This window comes from Erigeron canadensis, chromosome 8 (genome assembly GCF_010389155.1).
Source record: "Erigeron canadensis isolate Cc75 chromosome 8, C_canadensis_v1, whole genome shotgun sequence".
NCBI classification, from domain to species: Eukaryota; Viridiplantae; Streptophyta; class Magnoliopsida; order Asterales; family Asteraceae; genus Erigeron; species Erigeron canadensis.
The window spans coordinates 44,850,416-44,878,130 of NC_057768.1; the positions used below are offsets into that span (position 1 = coordinate 44,850,416).

Here is a 27,715-nt window from a genome sequence, read left to right on the forward strand (position 1 = left end):
GCTCCAATCAACAAAACAAATGTTACCTTGTCATCCAATCATTCAAAAAAACAAAAACACTATGATACCTTTGATTTTTCAAAAAACAAAAACGCGAGGATAGCTTTTAAAACTGGAAGTGGGAGGAGGTGATTGTGCTTAGCGATTCGGAAGATGAAGAGATTGACGATTTGCATTACGATGGTGATTATGATCATGATGACCAAATTTCCGAATTGAATTACGATGGTGATGATGATGATTTTCCTTTCTTGGATGACTTCGTCGTCATGGATGATGTTCCACCTATTGAAAATAATAATAACCATGTTAGTAACGTATATACAATATTACCTCCCAAATTATATTCCATGTATTTCTTAACAAAATATTGATGTTTTATGTAGGAGAACTTGCAAGGTAATGATGAATTTGATATGTTCAATGAATTTGTTCTATTGGATGAAATTGATCACAACGAAGGCAAAACAAAATTGGTAATAAGATGTCTACATTGTATATTCGTGCTTTTTCAATTGTCGTTTTTTGATTCTCTTTCTTAATGGTTATATAGCAGCTTTATGACGTTGATGATGAAATCCCAATTCATCCCATAAAACGAAGCAAAAAGAATCAAGTCGTCGTCAAAAGTAGAAACCGGATGAACTGTGTTAGTATCACATATGCAAATCACAGTTTGTCCTCCGTCACGTGTTTTGCACGTGTCCGACTTAACGACTGAAACTTAACGACGTTTGGCGAGGAACGATGATTGAAAAAATCTACCAACTTTAAGGTTAAAATTATAATTTTTTCACTTAAAGGACGAAAAGTAAAAAACGTGCCAACTTTAGGACGAAAAGTATAATTTACTTTTTCTTTGGTATCATATTCATACATTATTTGAGATATAAAAATTGTATCCATGAAAAACAATAAAACTGTAAATAGAAATAAGGGAAATTGAGCCAACTGTAACCCACATTGAATGTGAGTTTAATAAGGGTTTTTCAATCCCCATCTTCCACCTTTACCTTATACATAATAATAAAATAATTCAAACCCACATTCAAACAATGGAGCAGGAGGAAACCGTCAACAGCCTCCGAACCCGATCAAAAGCAGCACCCGATTGGACAGTGGAAGAATCCCTAATTCTAGTCAACGAAATATCCGCAATCGAAGCCGATTGTCGCGGCACGCTGTCCTCTTTTCAGAAATGGAAAATAATAGTTGAAAATTGTAATGCATTGGATGTTAACAGGAACTTGAACCAATGCCGAAGAAAATGGGACACTTTGCTTTCGGATTACAAGAGAATTAAACACTCTGGTTCGAATAAACCTAGTTTTAATTTTGAGTTGTTTAAGGTTGTTGAAAGGCATGTCAAGGATTATGGGTTTGATTCTGATGCTGATGATACTGATCCTGAAGATTTGGTACAAATCCCCGAGGTTGGGCTATATGGTATAGTCTTCTTTTTAGGCTGTATTTGTTTTTATAATGTTGGACTTATTTATGTGTTTTTGATTTTTTTTTTTTTTATGGTAGCATGATATAATGTTGGACTTGTAAAGGGTGTTTGTATTTAAGTATATCCAAAAGACTACTCTGTAAACTGCTTATCTGCTTATTTTAGAAGGAATAGCGTACTTTAAAATAAGCAAGCTAAGATTGTATTTTTTAAGTAGTTAAGCATTTTATAATAAGCAAATGGTGATCACCCGGATCCTGAAGACTGGGGATTGGATTATAATAGTGTCTAACTTGTCTTTTATACTATATATTTAAAGCTGTATGTGTACCGGTTTCTAGGTTTGGGTGTTAATGATATGTGATTACCGGGAATGAAGTTTACTAATTGAAGTATACAACTTGTTAGGATATACTGTTTTAGCACAAGCATACGGGCTAACTTAGTAACTGCTAAGTGCCAGATTTGCTTTTTTTTAGGTAATAACGTATGGCGCCTTGATGAGGAAATCAATATTGTGTTATAGGTAGACAAAGACTGTGACTATGAAGTAGTGATGTAACTTTGGTGTAATGAATATGTGATTTTTGATGTTTAGAAAGTAGACAAATCAATTGAAGGCATCTTAGTGAAGAAGATATTTTATCATTGTTTTTGGATCTTTTTAAGATCATGAAACAACATTTTTAGAAATTTTGTCACTCATTCATTAACACTCAATGGTAGGACTCTAGATGTCCTGGTACAAGGATGGGAAAGATTGCTCATTATGGGCAGAAAAGGTTGAACACATGATAGGAAGGTATTTGAGTCGAGCATTTTCAACAGGTGAGCAATGCTATAACACCGTTGGCTTTCATGGAATGGTATCAGGCTGTCTTCTGATGTTTATGGCTGATTCTGCTAAATACTTGCTCCTTTTAATGATCATTAGAATAGTTAGATAGGCAAGAGGTATTATTCTTAGAATATTGACTGTTTCCAAGAGTTGTAAGAACTTGGATTACATCTCTTCATCATGTCAGTAAATGTAATCAGACTTGGCAGCTTGGTAACAAAGATTTTCTAATCAAGTTATTAGCGTATCTGTATAATTATGACTTTAGTAATATTCGATAATTGATTAAGTTCTTGACTTGTGTTGTTTTCTTGGATTGGCATCAGGTTCGAAGAATCAAAGGGCTAAGGCTGTGCCAGCACAGAAACACACCATCGAAGAAAAAGAAAAGCCAATGAGACATCTGAAAAGCGAAGACATTGAAGTTGAGGAATGCAGTTCAGAGAAACGAGTACGTCGCCGCAGAAATACAGTAGATGAAAGTACCAAGCTTGTTGAAATCAACCTAGGGGAGCATGAACAAAACATAGCCGAGAAACTGAGACATAATGCAGAACTAATTGAAGCTATTGTCAAAGAGCAAGTAGGTGTGGATTTAATCAATGACCACAATGATTTATTCGAGTTAAGTAGGATCAATGGTGATAAGATTATAAATTGCCTCGGCAATCTTGCAAGTACCCTTAACGAGCTTTGCAAAATGCAAACCAATTCAGTAGTTTAGGGCTTTTTTGTTGGTTCCTAGTAGGTCCTTAGGTCAGTCTACTTTGTTGTATCTAGTCAATGTAGGTTTTGTGTCATGTGTTCTCTTGTAAAACCTTTTATCCATGTAGTAACTTAATCTAGTGGTGTCATTTTCTGCCCTATTTTGCTTATAAATAGCTTGATAGTTTGATACAATTGTGTGCTCTGATATTCCAGTCATTTAGTGTAGAAGTTAAGCCTGAAAATGCATGAAACCTGATAATCGTTTTGAAATAATAGTCTTATAAACATATCTGACGCTAATATAAGTAATTATCTTTAGAATACAATAACATTTTCTTTGGAAAAATATGCTTAGATACCCAACCAGTTGCATGATGTACAAATGCTAAACCATCTTGACTTTATACATGACCCGCTCATTTTACCCTTCTCCATCATGTTAAGTAGCTTTCATATAATGCAACCTAACTTATTCCTATATATGAATTTTGACCTTAAATATCATCCCGAATATTTATAAAGTAAATCATCTGAAGACAGCCAATAATATATACAATTACTGGTACTTTTACAAAACACAAAGTACAGGTTAAGCAATACAGCCATCCAATCTTTGGTAACGAAGAACAGATGATTTTGAATACTTATCTAAGGATCTGAGAAGTATCCGCTTATCAAACCCAAAAAGGACACTGCACAAACAAATGTGAATGGGTAACCTTTCTTACTTCTCCTATCCTGCAAACAAGTAAATAAAATGAGGTGGTGGTGTTTGGTTACATTGATATCAATAATGATGAGATGACGAAACGTGTTTGGCAGTGTTGAATTTTAAATGGGAAATCACGTAATGGAACATGTATGACGGGATAAATGCAATATACTCACTAGTTCAAGCTGAAGTTTCCTTTTTGTTTCAATGATTTTGCTGTTCTGACATGTTAGGCTGGAGATAGTAGATTTGGCCTACAAAAAGAATTGTAATCAGATAGACCATTAGCTGAATGCTTAAGAATACAAATCTTAACAAAGGATGAATCATGCACTCCTGGCATATGCAGAACACCAACACAAATTACTTGAAGTATCTGACGTCTAAGGAAGCTATACAATTCTCCGCATACTAAAATTTGTGCGAGTTGGCGCATCAGTGATGTGCATTGATGCATCACTAATGTAAGAAAAGCCTGCAATCTTTTTTTTTTTACTTCCTATATCTAAACACTAAAATGGGTACAAGCAATGAAGCAAACCTCTTTCAGTTGATTCTCTAATGAAGTTTCTTTCAATCTCAACTCCTTGAGTTGATTACGCAATCTCAACTTCCTTATGGAGTCCTCTTTCACCATCTTTACTGGGGCAGACTCCAAATTTTTGGAATAGTTCTGCTCATTTCCATCAGGATCACCATATGACTTTGGATCCTCCGTAGTCAATGCACCTTTAGCTTCCTTTGGGTCTTCAATTTTCTACAAAAAATTAAGTTCCAATTACATATAAAAGATGTCCCCATCAATAGTATTCAAGCAAAAGTCATGTTAAGTAAAAAAGTCATCACTCACTGTGTGCATTGAAAAGGCATTTTCATCTTTCTTCACCAGATTCTCTTCTTTCATAGAAGTTTCTTTAGGCAGATCTTTATCTGACACTTTATTTTTGTGTTCTTTTTCTGACACTTTATGTCTGTGTTCTTTTTCCGGCACATTATGTTTGTGTTCTTTTTCCGACACTTTATCTTTCTTTGCCTGATTCTCTTCTTTGATTGAAGCTTCTTTAGGTGGTTCTTTTTCGGAGATTTTGTTCTTGTGTTCCTCTGATGGAGAATCTTGTTTGCTAACTAGAACAACTTTGAGCTTCTTCTCTTCAACATACTTGCCGCTACTTTTGGAGAACTGCCAGATGGCAAAAATTAGCATCAGTGCAGAAAAACTTGACCAAATAACGAAATACTTACCAATTCAAGAGTGACATCTTCTTCTCTCATCTCAGAATCGACGACTGTGCTCTGGATCAAGAATTTATCTTTGCAATCGACCTCGGATGGAGCCGACCTTAGACCTTGCATAGTAACTGCATAGCAGAAAATAACATAAAACATGGCAAGTTATAGTATTGATCACTACACATAGTAGTAAAGGCAACACATTGTGATGCAAAAAGTCATACAAACATTTGGATATGGAGTCCTTCTATACCCGTGAAATCGCATGCTGACTTTGGGCTGATGATGCCTGAATTGGGTCTAACACAATATCTCTTTGGTGATGTAGTTTTCACCTGAAAGATGAGAAAATGCTCTTCTATATGTGAAAAACAGATAGTAAAAAAAGCTTATCTTTAACAGAAAAAACACTTGCAAGTTTACAAGGCAGGAATAATCGGATAAGTGCACATAAATGCATCCAACTCTATCCTAAAACACAAAAACAAACATGTGTCTAATTTTGTCATATTTTGCTATCCAATTCCCAAACCTCCTGTGTGTATCAGACTTTCAACTCATTGCCCTGACAAAAAACATCCATTTAGGTTATCACATTATTAAAACCGGTAATGGTTATAAGAGGTCAGATACATACAATAGCAATGTCTTGAAATTTTGACACACATAAAAGATGGCTGAAACATCTATAACAGCTAATAGCAAAACATAACAAGTTGAATACATTTTTTATGCATTTAATCGTACAAGGTACTATCACAAATACTTTAACGGGGTAGTAAGCAAGCACCTTAAATGCAACATATTCATCAGATATATTTGAGAGGTAAACTGAGGAGGTACTTGGTTTCTTCACCTCACCTGCAGTGGACAAAAGACCATACATCAATACCCCCAAATTCCATCTCTTTATGCTTTTGTGACAAAATTAAACCATAGTTTAGTAATTCAATCAGAAAATAACAAAATTTGAAATGTAAATGTTAATGAGAACAATGCTATACATATATCCAATACGTTATATGTATATTAAAATTAAGAAGATATATTCTTACATATGAACTTGATTGATGTTCCATCAATTTCCAATAACTTTGCTCCCATTTTCTAAAATATTTTTCCTGAAAACAGTAGATTAAATCGAACGTAAATGGGATTCAGATGATGAATTGTTTCAATAAGATGAACGAAATTTATACAGATTGTAACAGAATAAATTGACAGGTCAGCATTCATCCATATATATTGTCGTTTCATCCTATATGTATTCTTGTTGCATGGGTCTACTTTTTTATGTTGGTTGATTTGGTTATCTATTTTTATCATTATTTCGATGTTTAGTCCCCTTGCTTTTATATTGTTACAGTATAATTGTCACCTCTTTACTTCATGTAATTAAATTTTGAGTAACCTTCTCCGTTTTTTAGTTTTTACCCACAAGTCTTGGGTTTGACGGTATGGAGTGATAAGTCTATGAAGTTTTTTTCATGCATTCCAGGTTGGGTTCCACACCCAAAAATTAAACTTTCAAAATAAAAATAACCGCTACTAAAAATAAAATAAATATACAATTAATAATTCATTGTCTTCATTTATAAAAAAAAACAACATGTTAACCGTTACCGTTACCTCTATCTGTTTCGCTCCTTGCATTGTTGGTTATCATTACAAAAAACACAAAATTCTGGTTCTTATTCAACAATCTCCCTAACCCGGCCAAAACAGAATCTTCAAGGTATATATATCCATTAATTACCGTTTCCATAATTCCCTATTATATCATCTTAACATTTGTCATCATCAATAGTAGGTGAATAATCTTGTCATGTTATAATTTGTCATATTAATATGTATTGCAATCCTAGATTTTTGTAATTGCAAAATGAAAATTTTTTTAACATAATTGTTTGACATGAACTTTAAATGGGCCCATATATAGTATATGATTAGGCTTTTTTATATGTGTATCCTTTTGTTCATGCATATATGTTAATATTCAGAAACTAACTGTTAACGTAAGGATGACGGAAGAAGAAACAAATAAGAAGAGCGTTATTTTCGCAGTTGGAAATAAGAGAATCATTTTCTCCAATTCTTGTGTTCCCATTTCGCTTGAAGGTATGCAGAAACCCTTTGACAAGGTTTATTAATTGTGTTCCTCTTTAACAATGTGCTTTTCATATATAGTAACTAGGTTTTGTTCATCAAATATATCCATAAGAAAAAAAAAATTACTGTATGTGAAAACAATTGTTGCTTGATAAAATGTTTGAAAGCCGTAGTGTATAATGAGGATTTAAGACATAAAGATAATTAGCTCTCACTTATACATCGTTAATGAGTTAAGTTGGATGTTAAGGTTCAATACTGAAAGAACACTTGGTAATTAATGACAAATGAGCAAAATTATATGGATTAAGGGAAAATAAAACTTTTAGTAGTACTTGTATATTTATACTTGTACATGTAATTAGTGTATGTTAATTGTATTGGTAGACGTCGAGTCTATAGATGATAAAGATGAAGAGGATGAAATCGATTCTGAACCAACAACATCACCTAAGGCCACCAGCAGATCATGCTCACCAACAGCTTCTCCTTATAAGGATGACAATTCATGTTCGCCATCATCTGCTTCCAAAGTAGATTCTGATCATGATGATGATGTAAGTCCTCATCAAAGGCATGGGTTCTTTGATAAACTTAAAATGGGGTCCTCAAGCTTACATGGATTCCATCCTACCTTGCATTCTATCAAGAGGCTGACTCGGAAAAAGAGCAGGAAATTAACCAAAACCATACCAGCATTACCTCCTGACTTAGACACCGAGTTGCATTGTTTTGAGGCATCATGGATCAATTTTTCACTCGCGGATCTTAAATCTGCAACAGACAACTTTAGCCGTGGTTTGTATATATCTGTCTATTTTAACTTTACAAAATATGGAATGATGGTGTCAAATGATTATTTGTAAGTCTTATGGAAATTTACTTTATTTATGTGATGATGCTACGAAGAAAACTTAATTGGAGAAGGCGGGTATTCTGAAGTTTACAAGGGTCTATTGAAAGATGGGCAACTTGTAGCAGTAAAAAGACTATTCAGGGGTACACCAGAGGAGATGACTTCGGATTTTTTATCCGAATTGGGAATTCTAGTTCATGTCAAACATCCAAATATATCTCATGTTATTGGCTATGGAGTTGAAGGCGGGATGCATCTTGTCCTTCCTTTGTCTCAATACGGAAGCTTAGCATCTCTTCTTACTGGTTAGTCGTTAAGCGACATTGTTATGCTGACGATATGTTAACGTTATTATAGATTATTTTGTTTTCTTGTCATCCTTGTTGTATGTTGATATTGGTTTCTAATTTCAGGTCAGAAAGAGAAACTAGATTGGGATGCGAGATATAACATTGCCATAGGCACGGCTTCGGGTCTTTCTTATCTTCATGAAGGTTGTCAACGGAGAATTATTCACAGGGATATCAAGGCGGCTAATGTTTTGTTATCGGAGGAGTTTGAACCTAAGGTAATCAATTAATACATCTATGCAGGTTTAGAGTGACCTGTTTGGATTTTGGGTTGGCATGATTTTAAGAAAAGGTTTAGCTTCATATTAATATTAAGCTTTCTCTATAAAATGTAGATTTCTGATTTTGGGTTGGCAAAATGGCTGCCAGATCAATGGTTGAACCTCGCGGTATCACAATTTGAAGGGACATTTGGGTATGCAAACAAAGGACATACATTATTCTGGCGCTTTAAATCCCTCTTATGTATCTAGATTCATTTGATTTGATAAGTTTTGTTTTTCTTCCAAAGTATAGCTACCTTGCTCCCGAGATATTCATGAATGGTTTAATCGATGAGAAAACTGATGTGTTTGCTTTTGGGGTACTGTTGTTGGAAATCGTCACCGGACGTCCTGCTCTGGATGAGTCGCAGAAAAGTCTGGTTATGTGGGTAAGTCTTCAATTATGGTTCTTGATCAAGGTCTTGTATATCAAATTTTCATCACAGAAAAAAAGAACTTTTTGATTCAATATTTTCAGGCTAAACCTTTAATCGCTTCAAATGAGTTCAAAGAACTTGTTGATCCACAACTTTCTGGCGCTTGTGACTTAGAGCAGCTAAATTGCATTGTGACAGCTGCTTCTTTATGCATTAAGCATGTTCCAACCAAACGTCCTAAAATGAGCGAGGTGAATTTCTCTTATCTGTATTGTCGTTCACGTTTTACTAGTATCTTGCCATTATTTATGCATATATGCAGGTTTACAGTATGTTAAAAAGCGGTCAAGGAGATCAGAGCATACTTGATGGAAACAATAAATATCAAAAGAGGCCTGCTTTTGAGAAGGGGAAATCAATGGAAATATATGAGTCAGACTATTATTAGACTTGCTCCAAGACTATCTAAGTCATCAAAAGCCAGTTTGTGTTGAAACTTAAATTTATGTCAATGGGTTGATTATATCCTCCAAGAAAACTCTGATATTCTTGGAACCATACAATGACTAACACGGGTTGGCACTTGGAGTCAGGAAGCTGGAAAGATATTAACCGGCTATTCTACTTCACTACAAGTACATGGTAAATCTATATGCTTTGTTTTCATGAATCATGAATGTAACGAGATAAATTGCTCTAGAAATGACAAGAGCATAGACTATTTATGATCTAACTTTAGGTGATTGGTACTCTTAAGCAACTGTTGTTTTTGCAAGAATAACAGGCACCAAAAAATCTCATTACATACAATAGAAATATGGACTTACAATTGTCACCGTAACCAACTTCGACAACAAAGAACCAGAAAAAACAGGAGTATATCTGGTGCTTAATACAAAAAGAAAAAGAACATATATATTTCTTCTACACCACAGAAATCCCACTATACTAGTTTAATTTAGATCCATGAGTAACTAAACTTTCCCTGTTTTTTAGAAAATTTGATGTTATATATGTTTATGGAATACCAACTTAATGATTCTTTGATTAACTATCTGCTGGTTTCTGATATAAATGATCACTGTTTCTCAACTTTGTTCGTGTTATGAGTTTTGTTGCGAGTACCAGAGTTTCTTCTGGCAGATCAAAATCTTTTCTTTATCTGTGCCGTCTTCGGTAGCTTCAATATGACAATCCCATCTCAGTCCCTTTGCAATTGTAGCAACTGCATCTATGAAGAAGCTTGATTCCCTAATTACTGCATACCCATTTGGTCTCAAGATCCGATCCATCTCCAATAACATGTGTTTCATCTCACACCTACTCATACACAATTAGATTTTAATGTCAAAATGTGAAGTTTTAAATATTTTTTACTAGCATCAACAATAATACGACTTTAAGTGAGACGTTTTACCTATGGCTTTCGGATGTAAAGAGACCGTCTACATGAAGAAGATCATATGTTCTGGGATATGTTGAAAACGCCTCACACCTAACAACAAATAAATTAACTGATTCAGTAAAAAAAAATTTAAAAAATTGAGAATTAAATTTACAATTATGTATATAACTATGTGTTTGTCTTACCAGTCATGGTAAGTTCCAATTAGGCCCCTATCGTACACGACAGGAAGGGTATTTGGAGCATAAGATGAGATGACATTCATGACCCAAAGTGGATCATCGATCAAAGCTGCAGCAAAACCTCCATAACGAGTGTTTGTATCCATCACATTTCGTATCCTATCAGTTCCAAGAACCGGAAGCAACGCCTTGTAGTGCTTCACCCTATTTTTCCATTTCTTGTCATCACGGTTGAAGTCCCCAGCACTGCTACCTTTAACATCACCAATGCGGTCTGGAGCGTCATGTAATCTTTCAGGCCATTTTGGGATCGATGACAAGCTCAGTTTCTTGAGCTTTTGGTTGGGCACAACTACACATGGTCTCAATGGGGTGTACCACGCAGAATCAGGCTCAGTCCCATCATCACATTTTGTCGGGTAGTTGTCTGGTACATCAAGCTGTTTGTAACAGTCGTTATCTGATGATTTCTGCCAAACAGCTATATCGTCTTTCTTGTTATATAGCTTAAAGCACATTGAGGTTAAAAGTTCTTCTAACTTCTCGTAATCTGACTTTTGCTCATCTATTGTCGTGTTCCAACCTCTCCACCGTCTCTCGTAATTTATGGGAGGACCTGATAGGACCCAGAAGCCTCCTGGCCTTAGGATCCGGTGTACTTCAAGAAGGTAAATACCACCTGAAAATGAAATCCAAGAAACTAGTCAAGACGACTATGTAAATAATTAAAGGGGACATCTTTAAGTTGTTTCCATACCACAGCATAGTTGTTTCCATACCACAGCATATGTGGCAATTTCAACCCATTCACTTATAAAAGGCAAAAGGGCCAATTCTGGTTAAGCTTTATCTTAAACGGATCAAATCAGAAAACTTACGTAAAAAGGCCGTGGCCAAACAGGTCAAGTTTGTTATTATGGTTGTATACAACAGCAAAATCACCTTTTTATTCAAGAACCTATATCATTGTAATAATATAACTATCTTGACCATCTTTGAAGCAATTAGAATTTATATAAAATGATAATAATATAGAATAAAAAAAGGATCAAAAATGGTTCCAAGTCAACCCATTATCCATTTTGACTTGAACCCATTATGACCCATTATCCAACTCCCACAACTCGCCATTTGCAGCTTCTACCATAATATCACTGACTTCAAGGAATTCAAAATTACCAAATTCGATCCATGGGATAAGGCATCGTGAGCAATGAGCCATATCAAATGAATTTGATGGGAAGGGAAGACGTTGCGTAGATATAATTCCAAGAATTGCTGGAATACCACGTTCCAATGCAAACTGAACTTGAGCCTCGTGGTTATCTCTCGGGGCAAGAGACACCGTTAAGATGCCACGATCGAGCAAGTCACCTCCCCAACTAGCAACCTGGACTCAAAAGAAGTTCAAAATTAAGCTTAAAAGCAACAAAGGTTAACAAATTTGGTTTGGGCATCTGAAATGGAAACTAACCCCACATCCAGTATCAATGGCAGTTCTAACAGTCCCATCTTTCATTTCTGGGATTAGATTTTGCATTAAATCAACATAGGCGCTAACACCATTGGGGAACATAGTACCGCCACCAGGAAAGTAGAATTTCTCTCCTTCTTTTCTTAACCAATGCTGGTTTGACTTCTGCTTGTTGATCCAGTCATATGGAACATTTCTAAAAAGATTTACACAAAATATTAGATAAAAAACCAAAAAAACATGTTGATTAGAAGTAACAATATCCACCAATTTACTTGGTTCAATTTGGGCTGGGTTGAATTACAAACGGTCAAATGGGTCATTCAGGTGGAAAAATAACCCAAATCTTATACTTAAAACATACAAACTCTTAAAATGTTCCTATTAAAAGATCTTAATTATTATTGTAATAGTAGTGTTTTTGTTATCATCCATAGAGTATTATTATTATCATGATCATTGTCTATATAAATGGAGTAAACAAGTTTATTAGATCAACCTGACCCGGGCTATATCAAGGCACACTAAAAACTAACCCGTTTTAACTCAGACCTGTTTTCGTATGTTATACAACCTGCTGAACAGCCCCTTTTGTCATCTATAATCTGGATAGAAAGAAAAGATTGGAATTTTACCTATACCAACATTCATCTTTACTCTTTGGCCATCTGATAGGCTCCTTGTAGCCATCAGGTGGAGGTATCAAACACTCCTTCCTATCAAATACAGGCGGACAGTGACGTTCCATGAATGTAAGCCTGTGTCGCCCGTATTTCATCCATCTCTGTTTACATATATGCAGATACATCAATGATTAATGACAGGACGATTATGCACCCATACAAAGAGTTGAATTGCATACGCTGTAAAGTTCCTAAACACAATCATAAGGAGATCGAATAAAGGCATACCTTAGGATCCGTGCAAGGCGTGTAGTCTTGTAAGTCAGCACTGCATTCAGGAAAAGAAACCGATTTAACCCGGATCGGGCCAGACACAGTTTGTTCAACAGAGTCAACAGCTTTAGCAACCTCCTCGGTAGAAATTTTATTTTTTTCAGAACAAAAGATCCCACCAAGATAAAATGAGAGCCCACATAACACCACAAACATTAGTACTACTTGTACCACCCTTGTACTTTTTTCAGGTTGTCTTCCAGGCTTATCATCTTTAAACTTCATTTTCTCTCCCCAAAAAAACTATACACAATCTGCTCAACAATAAAGTTCAAAACTTAAAGTCAACAAGATTTTTGAAACAAAATGTTAAATTTGTGTTTTAAAAAAAAAACAGATCTAGATGAGATGGGCACTATATACTAAAACAAGTTAAAACATCAAAGTTTTAGTCAAAAATAATACTATATACTGTATATATATACACATAAATTAGTGCAGATCTGATGGAAAAACAAGAAAGTTTGTCAACATATGGTGGCAAGTATTGTGATACTGCCGACAACGCTAATTGGACACTTTACAAGTCAAAATCACTTTAAACTAAAAAGTCACACCAATATTGGTCCAGTTCCTGTTTCATGAAATCTTTGTTATATAATAGAGAGGGCCCTTGACAATTATGGCCATTGCTTGCCCAGTGTCTGATAGGGAGAGAAACATTACTATAATTATTATTTGGTTTATTTTACGCTTTTCTATAACTTTTTCTTACTGTTTTGATAATAAACAAAGAAAAAAGTTAGCAAGATTCTTTTATTACCACCATGCCACACAATCCATTCATTGTTTATCTTTATCAAAAAAAAAAAAAAAAAAGAAAACGTGTTATTCCAAACAAAACCCAGTTCTTAGTTTAGCTGAGAAAATAATATTCATATATAACGATTTAAATTTATATTTTCTTGATATGTCACAAGAATATAATAAGTAAGAATAGAATAGAATGAAAACAAAGAGAACCGATTTACAGAAATCAGATCTGCAACATGAAATTATGCCCAAAACCAAGATATCTGTTTATGAGGTTTTATTTTATATCTTATACAAAATATAAAATCCATAATATGTATATTGTATATTAACATATATATATATATATAGAGAAAGAGAAAGAAAGAAAGAATGGTGAGTAATGGGGAATACCTGATGTAATAATGATTATTAGTGAAGAGAAAAAGCAGCCGTATAAAAACGCATGAAGACAGACAGACAGGGATCGATCCTGTTAATGGAAAGCAAACCAACCAAACAAGAGAAGCTGATATAAAAAAGACACACACACAGAGAGAGAGAGGAGGATGAGGCAAAAAGGGTATATCTATGGCCTCACACGCACATACATACATGTACAATACAAAGACGTATTACGGAGTATTTATTTATGTCTATAATTTATTATATTATATTTTTCCTCACATGCATATGCATATCTATATGTCCATATTACATACAGATATATTCTACGCTTTTATGACTCCTGTCTTTCATGTTGTTTTTTACTTTTTTTTTTTTTTTTTACCTTATCTCCTTTTTTGATGTATTTAATCTAATAGAATGTAGGTGTTAATAAACATGTTTTTCAAATTGTGGTTTGGACAAAAAGTATAAGATTTAATGTTATAATTTTATATATATTTATCTTTTATTTATATATATCTATTACATCTTTTAAAAAAATTATGTATATAAAATACTATTGTATGTAATACTATTATACTAATAGGGGAAGGGAATATGAGGATGTTAGGCATCTAAGTTGGGTGAAAAATTTTTTACATACTTTTTTAAAACCATAAAAACTATGGGGGCCAAACATTTATTCAAAATGTTAAAATATTGATATGTGAGGGATTTTTCACTTAAGTTGAATGTATAACAGCCTCATATTAACTTTTCTCACATTAATATATATGATTAAAAAAATTAAAAGTGAGTAGGTGTTTGATTTAGAAATATGAGGTTTAGATTTTTAAGAAAAGAGATATAAACCACCAGTTGACTTTTTTTACAAACCAAGCTCCATGGTGGTTCTTTTTTTACATTTCCATTGCTTTCTCTCTACCAATATATGTGTTTGTTTACTCTATTACCTCTATCTTTTTAAAAGTGCTAAAACCACTCGAATCCAAATAAATCAACCTAAGTACCTAACCTCATGAATTTTGGGACATAAAAATCGCCTTAACCTAAATGTTTTGTATGATTTGATACACGGATTAAACATACAAGATTTGAATTACCATAATAACTTATCTATTACTAAATGAAATTACGAATCCTAAATATTAGAAACATTACTTAACACCAACCAAATTGAGAATCGGTAGACAAGACGTCGATGTCACCATCATTGCGGTGGATGTACTCATACTGTTCATAGTCGTATGAATCATTTGATCCTTGAAGACGATATTATGTTGCGTATTCCTCCCCCGGGTCAGTTACGTAAGCTTCGGGCTGACCACCATCGTTGTGCGGGGGCCGACATTACCCTGCCAATATTTCGCGTGCTCGAGCATGGTCATTATAGTGGAATCGGCATCAGTAAACTTGCGTTTAAAACCATGATCAAATTTTCCATAAAAAAAAATCATGTATTTAAGGAAAAAAAATGGGGGGAGGGGGTAATTGGATGGAAACCCCTAATCTCATATACTATTTGATACCTACTAATCTCCCACCCAGGCTAGTGTCCAGGTTATTCTTAACCACTTAATAATTCTCTGATTATCTCGAGTTTGCCTTTATCCCTCATTTTACAAAGATTCGAAGGTTATTAGTAACATACTTTGATAATGAAATTTCATTTAAAATTACAGTATGAGAAATGCTAGAGTTACAACCAAATTTTTAAAAAAATTTCACAAATACATGTGTAATTAACAAAATTAAGGAAAAACATGAAAGAGAAAGAAAGACTATTTTTTCATTAGTCCATATCAGTTACCAATTAATTTTTTATATTTGTATGTGTTTGTAATTTGTGTGTATGTTTGGTGTTTCTTATAATATAATGCGATTACGTACTATGAATGGCGATGTGAATATACTCAGAATTAATGTCAAACAAACATTATGTTTCTTTAGTTTATAATCTTATTAGTGTTCATTTCCGTCCAATGGACGGATAGTCTCAAAATTTATTAATCAAAGTTAAAAAATTGAAATTCAAATATATTAAATAGATATACCGAAATCAACTTAGAAATTTGCTAGCTGAGGTAGCCACTCCATCGGTCAAAATACTCTTAAAATTTTCCGCCCATTCACAAAGGTTATAGAAAGATATAATCGTAAATCCTAAGAGTTAATATAGGTTACAAATACAAAATTTAATATGTAATATTTAGATTAGTTAAGTCATATATCACAACTTAATCAATACGAAAGTTAAAGAAGAAACATACGAAAATTAACTCCATATGAATATTGATTCCAGTTTACCACTTTTTTTTTTCAACTTTAGCTAAATAAAAAAATTACAGTTTCTTATATTCTAAAACTGTAAACTATATAATTTGAAAATACATACCAATTCATCAACAAAGACCATATCGTACGTTTTGATTTTATCCGGGTTGTTCCACTCCAAAACAATTCATACATGTACAACACGGAATCTTAAATGATGGTTAACATGTATTGGCTTAAGATCTTCAAGATGAACTAATTTGGTCACATTTTTTGTTGTTGAATAAAAAGTCATAACGAACATATAATGGACAACAATAATGATTATAATGATTAAAAAATAATAATAACAATAACATAAAAATTCAATGTTAAAAAATAATAATAATGATTAATTATGTGCAAAGTATATAAAAAGAAAAACTTTTTTATAGTTGATCGTAGCTTCTTTTTTTTGTTGTCGTACGTGAGTTATATTATAGATTATCAATAAAAACGAAAAGTGTAAATTAATTATTTTTAAATTGGGTGAAATTATAAACTGGTGATGGAAAACAGAAAAAAGTGTAAATTAATTATTTTTAAGTGTAAATTGGTGATGGAAAACCAAAAAGTATAATTAATTATTTTTAAATTGGGTTAAAGTGTAAATTGTTGATGGGAAACCAAAAAGTGTAAATTAATTGTTTTAGATTGGGGTTAAAGTGTAAACTGGTGATGGAAAACCAAAAAGTGTAAATTAATTAAGATTAATATTAAAAAATTAGAGAATTAATAAGAATGGAAGATTAGGTTAAAGGAGGGGGATTAGGGGTGCTAAGTGTACCCCTAACCCCTCTTTTAGTTATATTATAGATATTTAATATTAATTAATTTAGTTTAGATAAGTATACAATAAATAATAGGCATTTATAATCGAGAGAACTCTTTAGTGCGGACCCAGTTAAAACAATATATATTAGATCTCCCGCTCTCAAATCGTGACACGAAGTTTTAAGTTAAATTCACCTTAAAAAAAAATATACATAGGATAATATATGCAAGTAGTCTAAAAATATTCTTAGTGTCGGCAATTTAAGATTCGTGTTGTTTACAATTCGAGCATTTATGTTTTTTAATTAATATTTTAATGTATTCGGTTTATAAAAAGATGTCGCAGTTGTCCTACGAGACTGCAATGTAGAAACATTTAGGTCGCGTTTGGTTCACAGAATCTGATGGAATTGGAATTGAATTCCATTCCTTAGTGCGTTTGGTTGCACAAAGAAGAAGAAATCTTATTCCATAGGAATGTAAACATTCCATCATTTGATGGAATCTCCATTCCTTGGGGATGGAGGAAGGAATTTCATTCATTCCATCACTTGAATTTTCAAAAAATCAAAAACATTCCGTCAAATTCCATTCCTTCAAATTCCAATTCTTTTGAAAGATTCCATTTCTTCCCAAAACATTTTGTGAACCAAACGCGCCCGATACTCGTATATAATTGATGGCCGTCTTTGAATGTGAATGTGGTATTACCGTATGGTAATACAAGTTCTAACTTTTGACCGCCTCTAAATTCGGTAAAAGTAACATTTTAGTTGCAGTATACCTAAAAAAAATTACTTAGGGTGGAGGGAGTACTCACTCCTTACCCAATCTTACCCAATTCATGTTCCAATCAAAACCATCCAACTCACAACTACCTGAATTTTACCCAATTCTTACCTAAATCACTTACAATACATACCCAATCTTACCCAATTTCATTTTCTTTTTCATATATTTTTTATACACAAAATCACAAACTATATAAATATAAATATTTTATTAAAAATAAAACTAATTCAAACATGTCCAAAAATATTCTACTTCTAACAAAACTAATTGTAGGGACTAAAACTATTCAAACTGGAAGTTTATAATATTATATATATACATATATACAGGGAAAAGAGAATATAAGGCTGTCCGGCACCTAAGCTTAGGTGTGAAACCCCTCACATACTAATATTTTATTATTTCTTGTTTAATGAATAAATGCATGGGCCCCCATGATTTTTATGGATTAAAAAAACAATATGTGAGTGTTCCACACCTAAGCTTAGATACCCGACAACCTTATATTCCCATCCCCATATATATATATATATATACTTACAAACATCAAAATTACAGGGACTAAAGTTAGTCACTTGGGAAAGTTTGTCTTCTTCATACAAAAACCTGCAAAAAGTATCCCAAATATATATCCCATATATATATATATATCCCAAATATATATCCCATGTATATATATAAACGAAGTAAAGGAGAAAAATAAGAAGAAAATAGATGTCGGGGGGGGGGGGGTCCCAAATATATATATATATCCCATATATATATATATATAAACGAAGTAAAGGAGAAAAATAAGAAGAAAATAGCTGTCTGGGGGGGTCTCACGCATTTCTAACGTTCCAAAATTGAAATCGAGCATCGGCTAGTTAACTCGATTCCTTACCCGAAATGACGTACCCGATTGCTAGCTGGAGGGTTGCGGTGGTGTACCCGATCGTGGTCGGGGTACCCGACCCTCTACCCGACTAGTACTCCTCCCAGCCTTACCATCCAATAGTAATCACTTGAGTTGGTTGTTTTTAAAAGACTCAAGTTTTTATGAAGCTTCCCTATTAATGAATAGAGACAATATTGTTTATATTTCATCTTTTTCATACCTTATATGTAAGGATTGAATGTTATTATTATTGTTGTCGGTGCTGTTACTTTTAAAAGACCACAAAAACTCGATAAATGATTGACATACTTCGTAAAGAAAACAAGATATAGATAACTAATATATAAATGAAGAATAACTTTAAGAACAAAAACATAAGAAAAATACTAAACATACAAACAAACTACAAATTGGTTTAAGTGATGTCGACTAATGAAAATAGAGTCTTTTCTCTCTTTCATGTTTTTTCCTTTATATTTTATTAATGAGAAATATGTTCGTGAATTTTTATTTGTAATTGTAATTCTAGCATCTATTTTGATTATTATGTATAAGAATTTAATTTTCCCGGCTACCAATATTTAATTTATTACAAGTCAATGAATTTTTCTTTCTAGATTTTTAGTTGACAAATATTTCTCATTAAAGAGTTTAAATTGATGATTTATTATGCAAGAGGGTTGTATAGCAAAGACTTGGTGTTATTGTACGTTAGACGCCCAAACCTTTCAAAATTCACAAAGGATGACAAAACTTTGAGGTTTTTACTCTGAATATTTATAACGACTCACGATCAAAATAATGTTGTATAGGGACGTGCAAGGCTATACTATTGGTGAAATTTTCCTAAGGCCCAACGGAGTCAGCACAGGTTGAAGACGGGTTGGACCAGCCCGCCATAGAACACCGCCGCCGATAATGCGAGTTGGGCAATGGGTTGATTTGGGAGGGTTTGAAGCCAGCTAACAGGTTGAAGGATTTTTGGTCAAACGTGACCGTTGGGAAGGAGGTGACCGTTTGATTGTGCCGTTTGATTAATTAAAAAACAATGCCATCTTTTTTATTTATTTATCTATATATAAATTACTATTTTTCAAACCAAAACACAACCAAATCTACACATTTATCACATATATTACAATTTAACATGGATCCATGGAGAGGAAAACAACAACAAAAAAACGTAGCTAGTGTCTTACGAGGCCAAGGTCGGGGTCGAGGCGTATATCGACAAGAACAACAACAATATCAACAACAAAATAAGCAACAATATCAACAACAATCAACCTCACCCCGAACCACCAATTAGTCAACCTTATGTTCAAATATTCTCAACCGATATATCATCCTCCTCCTCCTCCCGCAATGGATTCTCGACAATACGTTATGCGCCAAACGACCGAGATAAATGTCAAAAATTTCGATCCATTCGATTCCTTCCGCAACCCAACACCCAGTCTCAACGACAATGATGACAAGACCATTCCTGACACACAAGAAGCTCCATTTGGTATAATTATTAAATTCATACATTTATATTTATACGTTTTTATCTATACATTTATCTAATTGTTACATGTTAGTTAATTGTTACACTTTTTAATTGTTATATAATTGTTACATGTTAGTTTAATGAGTAATTTCTATGCTATTTATCTATCTAGTTTAGTCGTTGTGTAATTTGTTTAAGCATGTAACGAACTATGTTCTATTTTGGTACTTTTATGTGATAGATAATTTTATGTTTTATTTATATTGTTTTATTAAGTTGTTTTATGTTTTATTATAAATGTTTGATTAAATTAGATGGAAAAAAAGAATAAAAAAAATTGGAAAGGTTGAAAAAGTTATGAATGCCTAAGAAATGAGCTGGGATGGTTGAAAGGGTAAAATGAGTTGGAAGGATTTGATTGGTGGAATTTGGAATGGTTAAAAAATGGAATGAAGGATGCCTTGATAATGCATTCGAATTCCTCTAAGCTCCAACAAAATTCGTTAACATGATTTGCTAAAGTAATAAATATGTTTACAAATTTTAGTTGTAGGAAATACTTTTTTTTTTCGGAACATATTTTTTAAAAGAACATGAAAAAAAAGGTAATTAAAATAGAGTTTTTTTTTATAAAAATTTTCCAAAAAAAAAAAAAAAAAACATTTTCTATTTTATAACAAAATTTTGAAATATAACATCTTGAATTTACATTTTCATTTTCATCTCCGTCTCACTACATTTGGAGACTCCAACATATAATCTAGTTTTTTAATATGAAAAAGGAAAATGATAAATCCTCCTAACCAATTTTCCTAAAAATTCTCCTAATATATGCACTTGTTAACACATGTAATCCACTAATTCTCTTTCCTAATCTCACTCACTGATTTTTCACATGTCACAATCCTAGTAATTAGGAGGATTTGTAGGCTAATAAATTAAGAGGATTGATCATCATTGTCCTATGAAAAATGAGCTTAATTTATTCTAATTTTAATATCCATTTTAAGTTGCACTTTTAAAAAACTGAAAATGGAAAACCAGATATCTACAACTACACACAATCTTAAATTATGCTGAAAGCGTTTCTCAAAAGTTGTTTGTTTTATATACCATCTTTGCATACTTTTCTAGAATAATTAAAAAAATAACAAAAACAAAAAATAAAATAAAATAATACATTATGAGTCAGGAAAGAAAATCAATGATCCACAAAACCGCAGCACTATGTAACTTCATCGACTACAATAAAGTTAAAGTGATGTTGACATTTAATTATACGTATATATGCACGAGTATTATGGTCAAAATTCTTTTCATGACACAGACTAAAAAGTTTTTAATTTTTAAAAAAAAATGATAACGAAGTTGTTTGATAGTACACATTTGCCTTTAATTTGAAGATGAGATGTGTAGCGAGATTTTTAGCATTGATTAGAACGAGGTTTTGGTGGGTTGACGCTTCAATCTCAAATGTACTGCGTGACATCCTTGTTTTATTTGTGACATGAGCCTAATTAATTTGACGCATCAACAAAATGCCCATGTGAATGTGATAGTCATGGATAAAGATGTTACCTTTCTTTTTCTTATTTCTTGGAGTATTTTAATGATTTATAGGAAAAGGTTATTCCTAAAAAATGTGTGTGTAATTATGTCTAAATTAACTTACTTTTATAAGTTCTTATCACATAGCAAAACAAAAAATAGAAATTGAGATGACATAAATGGATATAATACATTAGGGGCGTTGATGGGTCGGGTTAATTGGGTTTCGGGTTATTTGGTTCGGGTTATTCGGGTTTCGGGTTATTTGGTTCGGGTTATTCGGGTTTCAAAGAATTATAAGTTAAAACCAAATAATATTTGGGTTATTTAGGTTCGGGTTTTTTAGATCGGGTTTTGGTTAACCCAAATAAAATGTCATTGAATTTACGTGCATTAGTTACGCAATATTGCAACAATATAATTTCAATTTCAAAAACTTGAATAATAGTTAAGTTCTTTATTTTCAAATGTATTGAAACACTTTTGATTATGCGTTTTTTGAATTCTTGAATGAAAAAATGATAATATTATTAGAATAAAAGTCATAGACAAAACAAATAAATTACAAACTATATAAAAATATAGAAACTACTGATATTAAATAAACAAATTTTGACAATATATAACTCTTTTTATATTCATATTTTTATCATTTTTTATTAGTGTATTTTTTAATATCCATTATTGTTTAACTTTGCACGTTTCTGATTTTGTTTATAAATGAAAATTTAATATTCAAATAATATATACTTTAAACAAATTTAATGTGTTATATTAGTGAATATATATATAAACGCATCTTATCTGGGTTATTTGGGTTGACCCAAACTATAACATTTTCACCCACAACCCAAACCGATTAAGCTTTGGGTTATTTGGGTTAACCCAAATGACGACCCACAAACCAAATAACCCAACCTGTATCACCCAAACCCATTCGGGTTGGGTCGGGTTATTTGAGTTTGGTTATTTTCAAACACCCCTAACATGGCATACAAATGTGTAAGTATATGAAATAGTCACGATGATGATACACGTTCACAAGCATATTGAATTAGGCAATTAGCTACGAGTATTATTTTGTAATTTGTAAATGCACATTTTTTTGATGGTCCTCGTCTGTCATGTCATCTAATACTAGTTTGTTTCTAACTTTCTATATAATGTTTGAAAAGTAATAAATATGACTAATATGATTTATACTTCTTTATAAAAATTATTGGGTGGTGTTGAAAGTTTGAAATTTTTTAAACATGTGAATTTACTTATTTGCCTCTACACACCAATTATTCTCTACCCATGTTCTTCCATATTCGTTAGCTCTCTTGCTTTGACAAACACTCTCCTATTTCTTTGACAAACAATTAAGAAAGTAATACACAAATTGACCAAAAATCAAGAGTCAAAAACAAGATAATCGTGACATGAGAAACTTTTATCCATGGTATCCGTCGCAACGTGTGAGTACCATGCTTGTATGTTTATAAATATATCTAAATAATCTAATGTTAGTATATGATTAAAGAAGAAGAAGAAGAAGAAGAAGAAGAAGAAGAAGAAAAAGAAGAAGAAGAAGAAGAAGAAGCCATGTATGTAGGTTACAATGTATCATTACTCATCATGTTTAGAAACATTCATACATTCATAACACATTATATGGATTTCATGCTATGTAGGTTAAATAGTATAATTCCATACCAGATCAAGTCAATTTTGTACCCTATTACATCTTACAAAAAGGAATTGGAGATTATCAATGACTCATTTGAACGGGTACTAATTACTAAATAATCTTCAAAAGTAGGCTGTCGGCCCACTTGGAAACTCATAAATAGTGAAGTCATTAAACTGGTTTTGGTCTTTTACCGGGCTGTCGCCCCAAGACTAATACACCAACCAATTTGAAAAACAAAATTTTTTTTTTTTGGGTTGGCTATCCGTACATTCGAAGTAGCAGATTTGATCTTTCCTGTTCTTCTTAACTCAACAACCGACGAAATAAAAAAGCTATAATAAGGCAATCCATCCCACTGCCAAAAAGAAGACATCAACAATCTAGCTTACATCATTTAGTTTTAGCCGTACGCCACTAAATATACTTCATAATATCATACAGTAAAACACCCTAAAAACACATTTAATGATGTACGATTAAATATAAGTAGTGTACATATCATCACTTATTTTTCCGATACCATGACAAAAGTTATCGAATAACTCTAGGTTTGCTTTGGTTAGTATGAAGGTACTGTGAAAATATGAAGCTCATACGATTTGGATAAAAACAGGGCACCACAAAAAACTAAATTGACACTTCAATTACAACTGTACAATTACGTGTAAAAACTATTGATGTATGATGTTCTTTTGGGTGATATAAGCCCTAAGGTGTGTTTGGCAGGTATAATTAGATCCGAAATAAATAGAAATGTAATTCTTTTTTTGTTTGGTGGAGACTGAGAAATTGATTTCTTAAGAAATTATATCCTTTGTATTTCCATTTTCTTTCATTTGATGGAAAATTTGGGAGAAAATGGATTTGTAAAACAATGTAATGTTGATGGTGCTCGTCTTTTTCACTGGTATGATGGTAATACATTGTGAATGATGTTGGTTAATAATAAAAGTATTATTAATTAATATAAAAATTAGAGTTTTACCATTATCAGTATAATTACTGAATACTTTTTGACTTTATTATTATAATTATTGTATATATGATGGTAATATATTGTGAATGATGTTGGTTAATAATAAAAGTATTATTAATTAATACAATAGTTAGAGTTTTACAATTATCAATACAAGTACATTGTACTATATGGTACAATCTACTCTATGTTTATTTAATATTTAATAGTATGGTGTTGCGCAACTTGAGCAGAGAAAGATAGTCATATAGTGGTATGTTTTTTAGTTTTCGTAAAACATGGACCCGTTTTGTATTGCGATATGAAATTAAAAAAAATGAATGGCATTTTTGTAACTAAAATTTATTCTACATTTCCTAATTACTTGACTCTGTCAAATAATAGGATTGATTTCTTTCAGACTTGATTCTTTTGTAAGTAGTATACTAGACTAAAAAATGGAAAATTCATTCTCGACCAATATATTTTATTTTCTATATATTTCATTTTTTTGGAAAATTTTCCCAATGTAAACTTTAACACATCCTCAATTCTTCATTTGACAAAGCTTGATCAAATTTTCTATAACTTCCTTATCAACACCTTGATCCATTTTGTTCCTCATGATCTCACCCAACTCCTTGGCATTTTTCCTTATGGTCGCACCGCTATCCTCCACCACCACCTTTTTCAACACCTCCGCCATTTCCTCCCTCTTCAGCCTTCCATCTCCATCTCTGCTAACATCGATGCCAACTTCCAAAGTTTCCACAAGCCTCGCATTGAATGGCTGGTCAAACTGCATCGGCATCGCTATGACTGGAACACCATAGTGAATGCTTTCCATAACCGATCCCCATCCACAGTGACTAATGAACCCTCCGGTGCTCGAATGGCTCAAAATCTTGGCCTGTGGCAACCATTTGTCTGTAACCATACCCCTATCTCCAATCCTTTCAAGGAACCCATGTGGGAGTACTTGTTCAACACTCCTAGTTTTCGCACCCTCGGGAGACCTTATGACCCATATGAAACTAATTACTTGGCTAAGCTCTAAACCGAAGGCTATGTCTTCTATATCGTTATCAGATAAGAAATATTCACTTCCAAAAGACACGAAAACAACCGAAGACTCTTCCTTCTTGTCGAGCCATTGAAAAAGGTGAACATGCTCGTTGACAGCTTCTTTCGAGTTTTCTTCAACTAAGGGACCAACAGGCAACACCTTCTTTCCAACAACTTGAGACATGTAATCGATATATTTACCCGCTAGCTCTCGTGTACTTTTAACCAAGATGATGTCACGTGACCTATTAATGCATTCAAAAAAGGGATGAGACGTAGTCTTTATCTCGCCCGTTGGCGGTGGTGGTATATGTCTCCCGATCGCTTTCATGTGTGCAATTTCATGATCTTTAAAATACATTTCAGGAAAAGGGAATTTTTCACTTGATGGTCTGAGGGCGGAATGGACACCCATGGCGAACATCGGTACACATCCACTCAAGAACATAACACTAGGGATATTCATAGACGTAGCGGCGTCTATTGCCCACAACTGACTGAAATCATATATGAGTAGGTGAGGGCGGATGTTTTGGATTATGACCTCAAAACCTGGAAATGATTTTGCATAATCGGCTGTTAGGGTTTTCAAAAGATGGGGTGGGAGGCCATTGGTGGTGTGGTAGTGAAGAGGGAGGCTAGATGAGGATGGAAGGTTAAGTTCCACAAGTGTGATGGATTGAGAGTATCTCTCAGGAAGGTTTTTTCTAAGGGTTTGGAGGTTCACTTGGCTCGAACATAAGTAGATATCGAAGCATTTGTGGTTTGCGAGTCCTTTGCCAAAGGCAAGGAATCGCGATATGTGACTATAGGCTAACCATGGCAACAAAATTACACGATATCTACTATTACTACTCTCGTTTGTTGAATCCATTAATTTATTGGTTAACTTATTTGTGAGGTTAATTGATCAGTATATCCTCGACTGACTTATATAAAGGTAATGAAGTCATTAAATAAAGCTTTAAAATATGATCTGTTGATCAAGTAAGTTTCATACGTTTGATACTTATTAAATAGAAACAACGTCAAAATCAATGTGTCATATATACTTCTAGAATATAATTCTAGGATAGGATGTTGTCGTTGATCACAAAGGCAGGCCGGCCGGCCAATGTTGTGTACCAATTATATATATAGTGCCTAAAATAACAAGTTGTTAATTAACTATGTAGAATAGAATATACAGTAATATATATGTATGTATGGTTGTCAAATAAAAAAATCTACCAAATTAAGTGACATCATGTTTAATTCGATTAATTTTTTACATTCACTAGACAACTAACAGTTTAATTCAAGTTATAGCTTATGAACTATCTATTTCTATGAATATTAGTTAACTTTGTCAAACATATCCAAAAAAATTATTGTACTAAACTTACTTCTAGCTAGGGATGTACTGTATGTATATATATATATGTGTGTTAGATTAAGCTTATTTATTTTAGTTTTGTAACAAGAATTTATATTATTAGCTCTATTAAATAATATTGTAAGTAAGGTAAGGCATTACTCGTATATGATAGTATTATGAAATTAATGTGGAAATGCAAGGAGTTGCGATTAGTAGACTATACTCTATAGGCTACCATGGCAGAATTATCACACGATATGTATTACGGAGTTTCAGTATATTCTGATGATGATCACTTACATGGTGAAGCCCGCCATTGTAGCTTTATAATGTTAGTATTAATAAAAAGTAAGAACCTCTGTAATTTAATACTCGATAAATTAATAACCTCGATAAAACTAATAATTTGTTGGGTCCCAACTTGAGACCAATACAAAATTAGACCTCAATCAATAAAATAATATGATAATAATTTTTTTGAAACCCTAATGTAAATATATTAGTCCCCATAAAACTATAAATTAATAATTCCTTAAATTTTTTAATATTCTAATATAGTCTAGTAAAAAATGAATCTATGAATGTATAGTAACTTTTTTTTGGAACTTGGAATATAGATTGAGTTCATCTTTAAATTTTCTCATCGCATTTATGAGTTGAGGCATTGTCTTCCCGTATTGCAACAAAAAGTTGTGAAGTGTTATTGCCGCTTGCAATGCTTCTTTTCGAGTGACCGGTTCCAAAGCTATTGAATCATCCTCAACTTCGTCATCAACCGGGTTTTGAATGAATCCACCACAATTTCTTCAATTCT

General features: G+C 32.9%; 5 protein-coding genes across 6 annotated transcripts; 2 read left to right on the forward strand and 3 right to left on the reverse strand.

Moving 5' to 3' along the window:
• The first annotated feature begins 940 nt into the window (after positions 1 to 940).
• Positions 941 to 3,157, forward strand: LOC122609974. Its single transcript, XM_043782933.1, has 2 exons — positions 941 to 1,446; positions 2,618 to 3,157. Exons 1-2 carry the CDS (start codon positions 1,056 to 1,058, stop codon positions 3,013 to 3,015), a joined length of 789 nt encoding a protein of 262 aa, XP_043638868.1. The 5' UTR covers positions 941 to 1,055; the 3' UTR covers positions 3,016 to 3,157.
• Positions 3,158 to 3,485: 328 nt separating this feature from the next.
• Positions 3,486 to 6,122, reverse strand: LOC122609971 (vesicle-associated protein 2-2-like). Its single transcript, XM_043782931.1, has 8 exons — positions 5,997 to 6,122; positions 5,732 to 5,802; positions 5,195 to 5,276; positions 4,954 to 5,069; positions 4,562 to 4,891; positions 4,253 to 4,468; positions 3,888 to 3,965; positions 3,486 to 3,737 (listed from the first exon to the last, which is right to left on the reverse strand). The coding sequence occupies exons 1-8, from the start codon at positions 6,043 to 6,045 to the stop codon at positions 3,648 to 3,650; spliced, it is 1,032 nt and encodes a 343-aa protein (XP_043638866.1). The 5' UTR covers positions 6,046 to 6,122; the 3' UTR covers positions 3,486 to 3,647.
• Positions 6,123 to 6,938: 816 nt separating this feature from the next.
• On the forward strand, positions 6,939 to 9,639 carry LOC122609970 (receptor-like cytosolic serine/threonine-protein kinase RBK2). Of its 2 annotated transcripts, none has more exons than XM_043782929.1 (8): positions 6,939 to 7,059; positions 7,438 to 7,848; positions 7,960 to 8,211; positions 8,320 to 8,474; positions 8,592 to 8,671; positions 8,773 to 8,908; positions 8,998 to 9,147; positions 9,219 to 9,639. In XM_043782929.1, the coding sequence occupies exons 1-8, from the start codon at positions 6,963 to 6,965 to the stop codon at positions 9,342 to 9,344; spliced, it is 1,407 nt and encodes a 468-aa protein (XP_043638864.1). In that variant the 5' UTR covers positions 6,939 to 6,962; the 3' UTR covers positions 9,345 to 9,639. The 2 variants fall into 2 exon arrangements, with proteins under 2 accessions (XP_043638864.1, XP_043638865.1); XM_043782930.1 differs by having other exon boundaries at positions 9,227 to 9,639.
• A 40-nt stretch (positions 9,640 to 9,679) lies between these two features.
• On the reverse strand, positions 9,680 to 14,223 carry LOC122609969 (probable methyltransferase PMT21). Its single transcript, XM_043782928.1, has 8 exons — positions 14,060 to 14,223; positions 12,869 to 13,167; positions 12,593 to 12,741; positions 11,958 to 12,153; positions 11,663 to 11,873; positions 10,487 to 11,162; positions 10,314 to 10,391; positions 9,680 to 10,216 (listed from the first exon to the last, which is right to left on the reverse strand). Exons 2-8 carry the CDS (start codon positions 13,136 to 13,138, stop codon positions 10,000 to 10,002), a joined length of 1,797 nt encoding a protein of 598 aa, XP_043638863.1. The 5' UTR covers positions 13,139 to 13,167; positions 14,060 to 14,223; the 3' UTR covers positions 9,680 to 9,999.
• Positions 14,224 to 25,026: 10,803 nt separating this feature from the next.
• Positions 25,027 to 26,418, reverse strand: LOC122609756 (cyanidin-3-O-glucoside 2-O-glucuronosyltransferase-like). The gene has a single exon (XM_043782699.1). It carries the CDS (start codon positions 26,416 to 26,418, stop codon positions 25,027 to 25,029), a length of 1,392 nt encoding a protein of 463 aa, XP_043638634.1.
• Between the last annotated feature and the right edge of the window lie 1,297 nt (positions 26,419 to 27,715).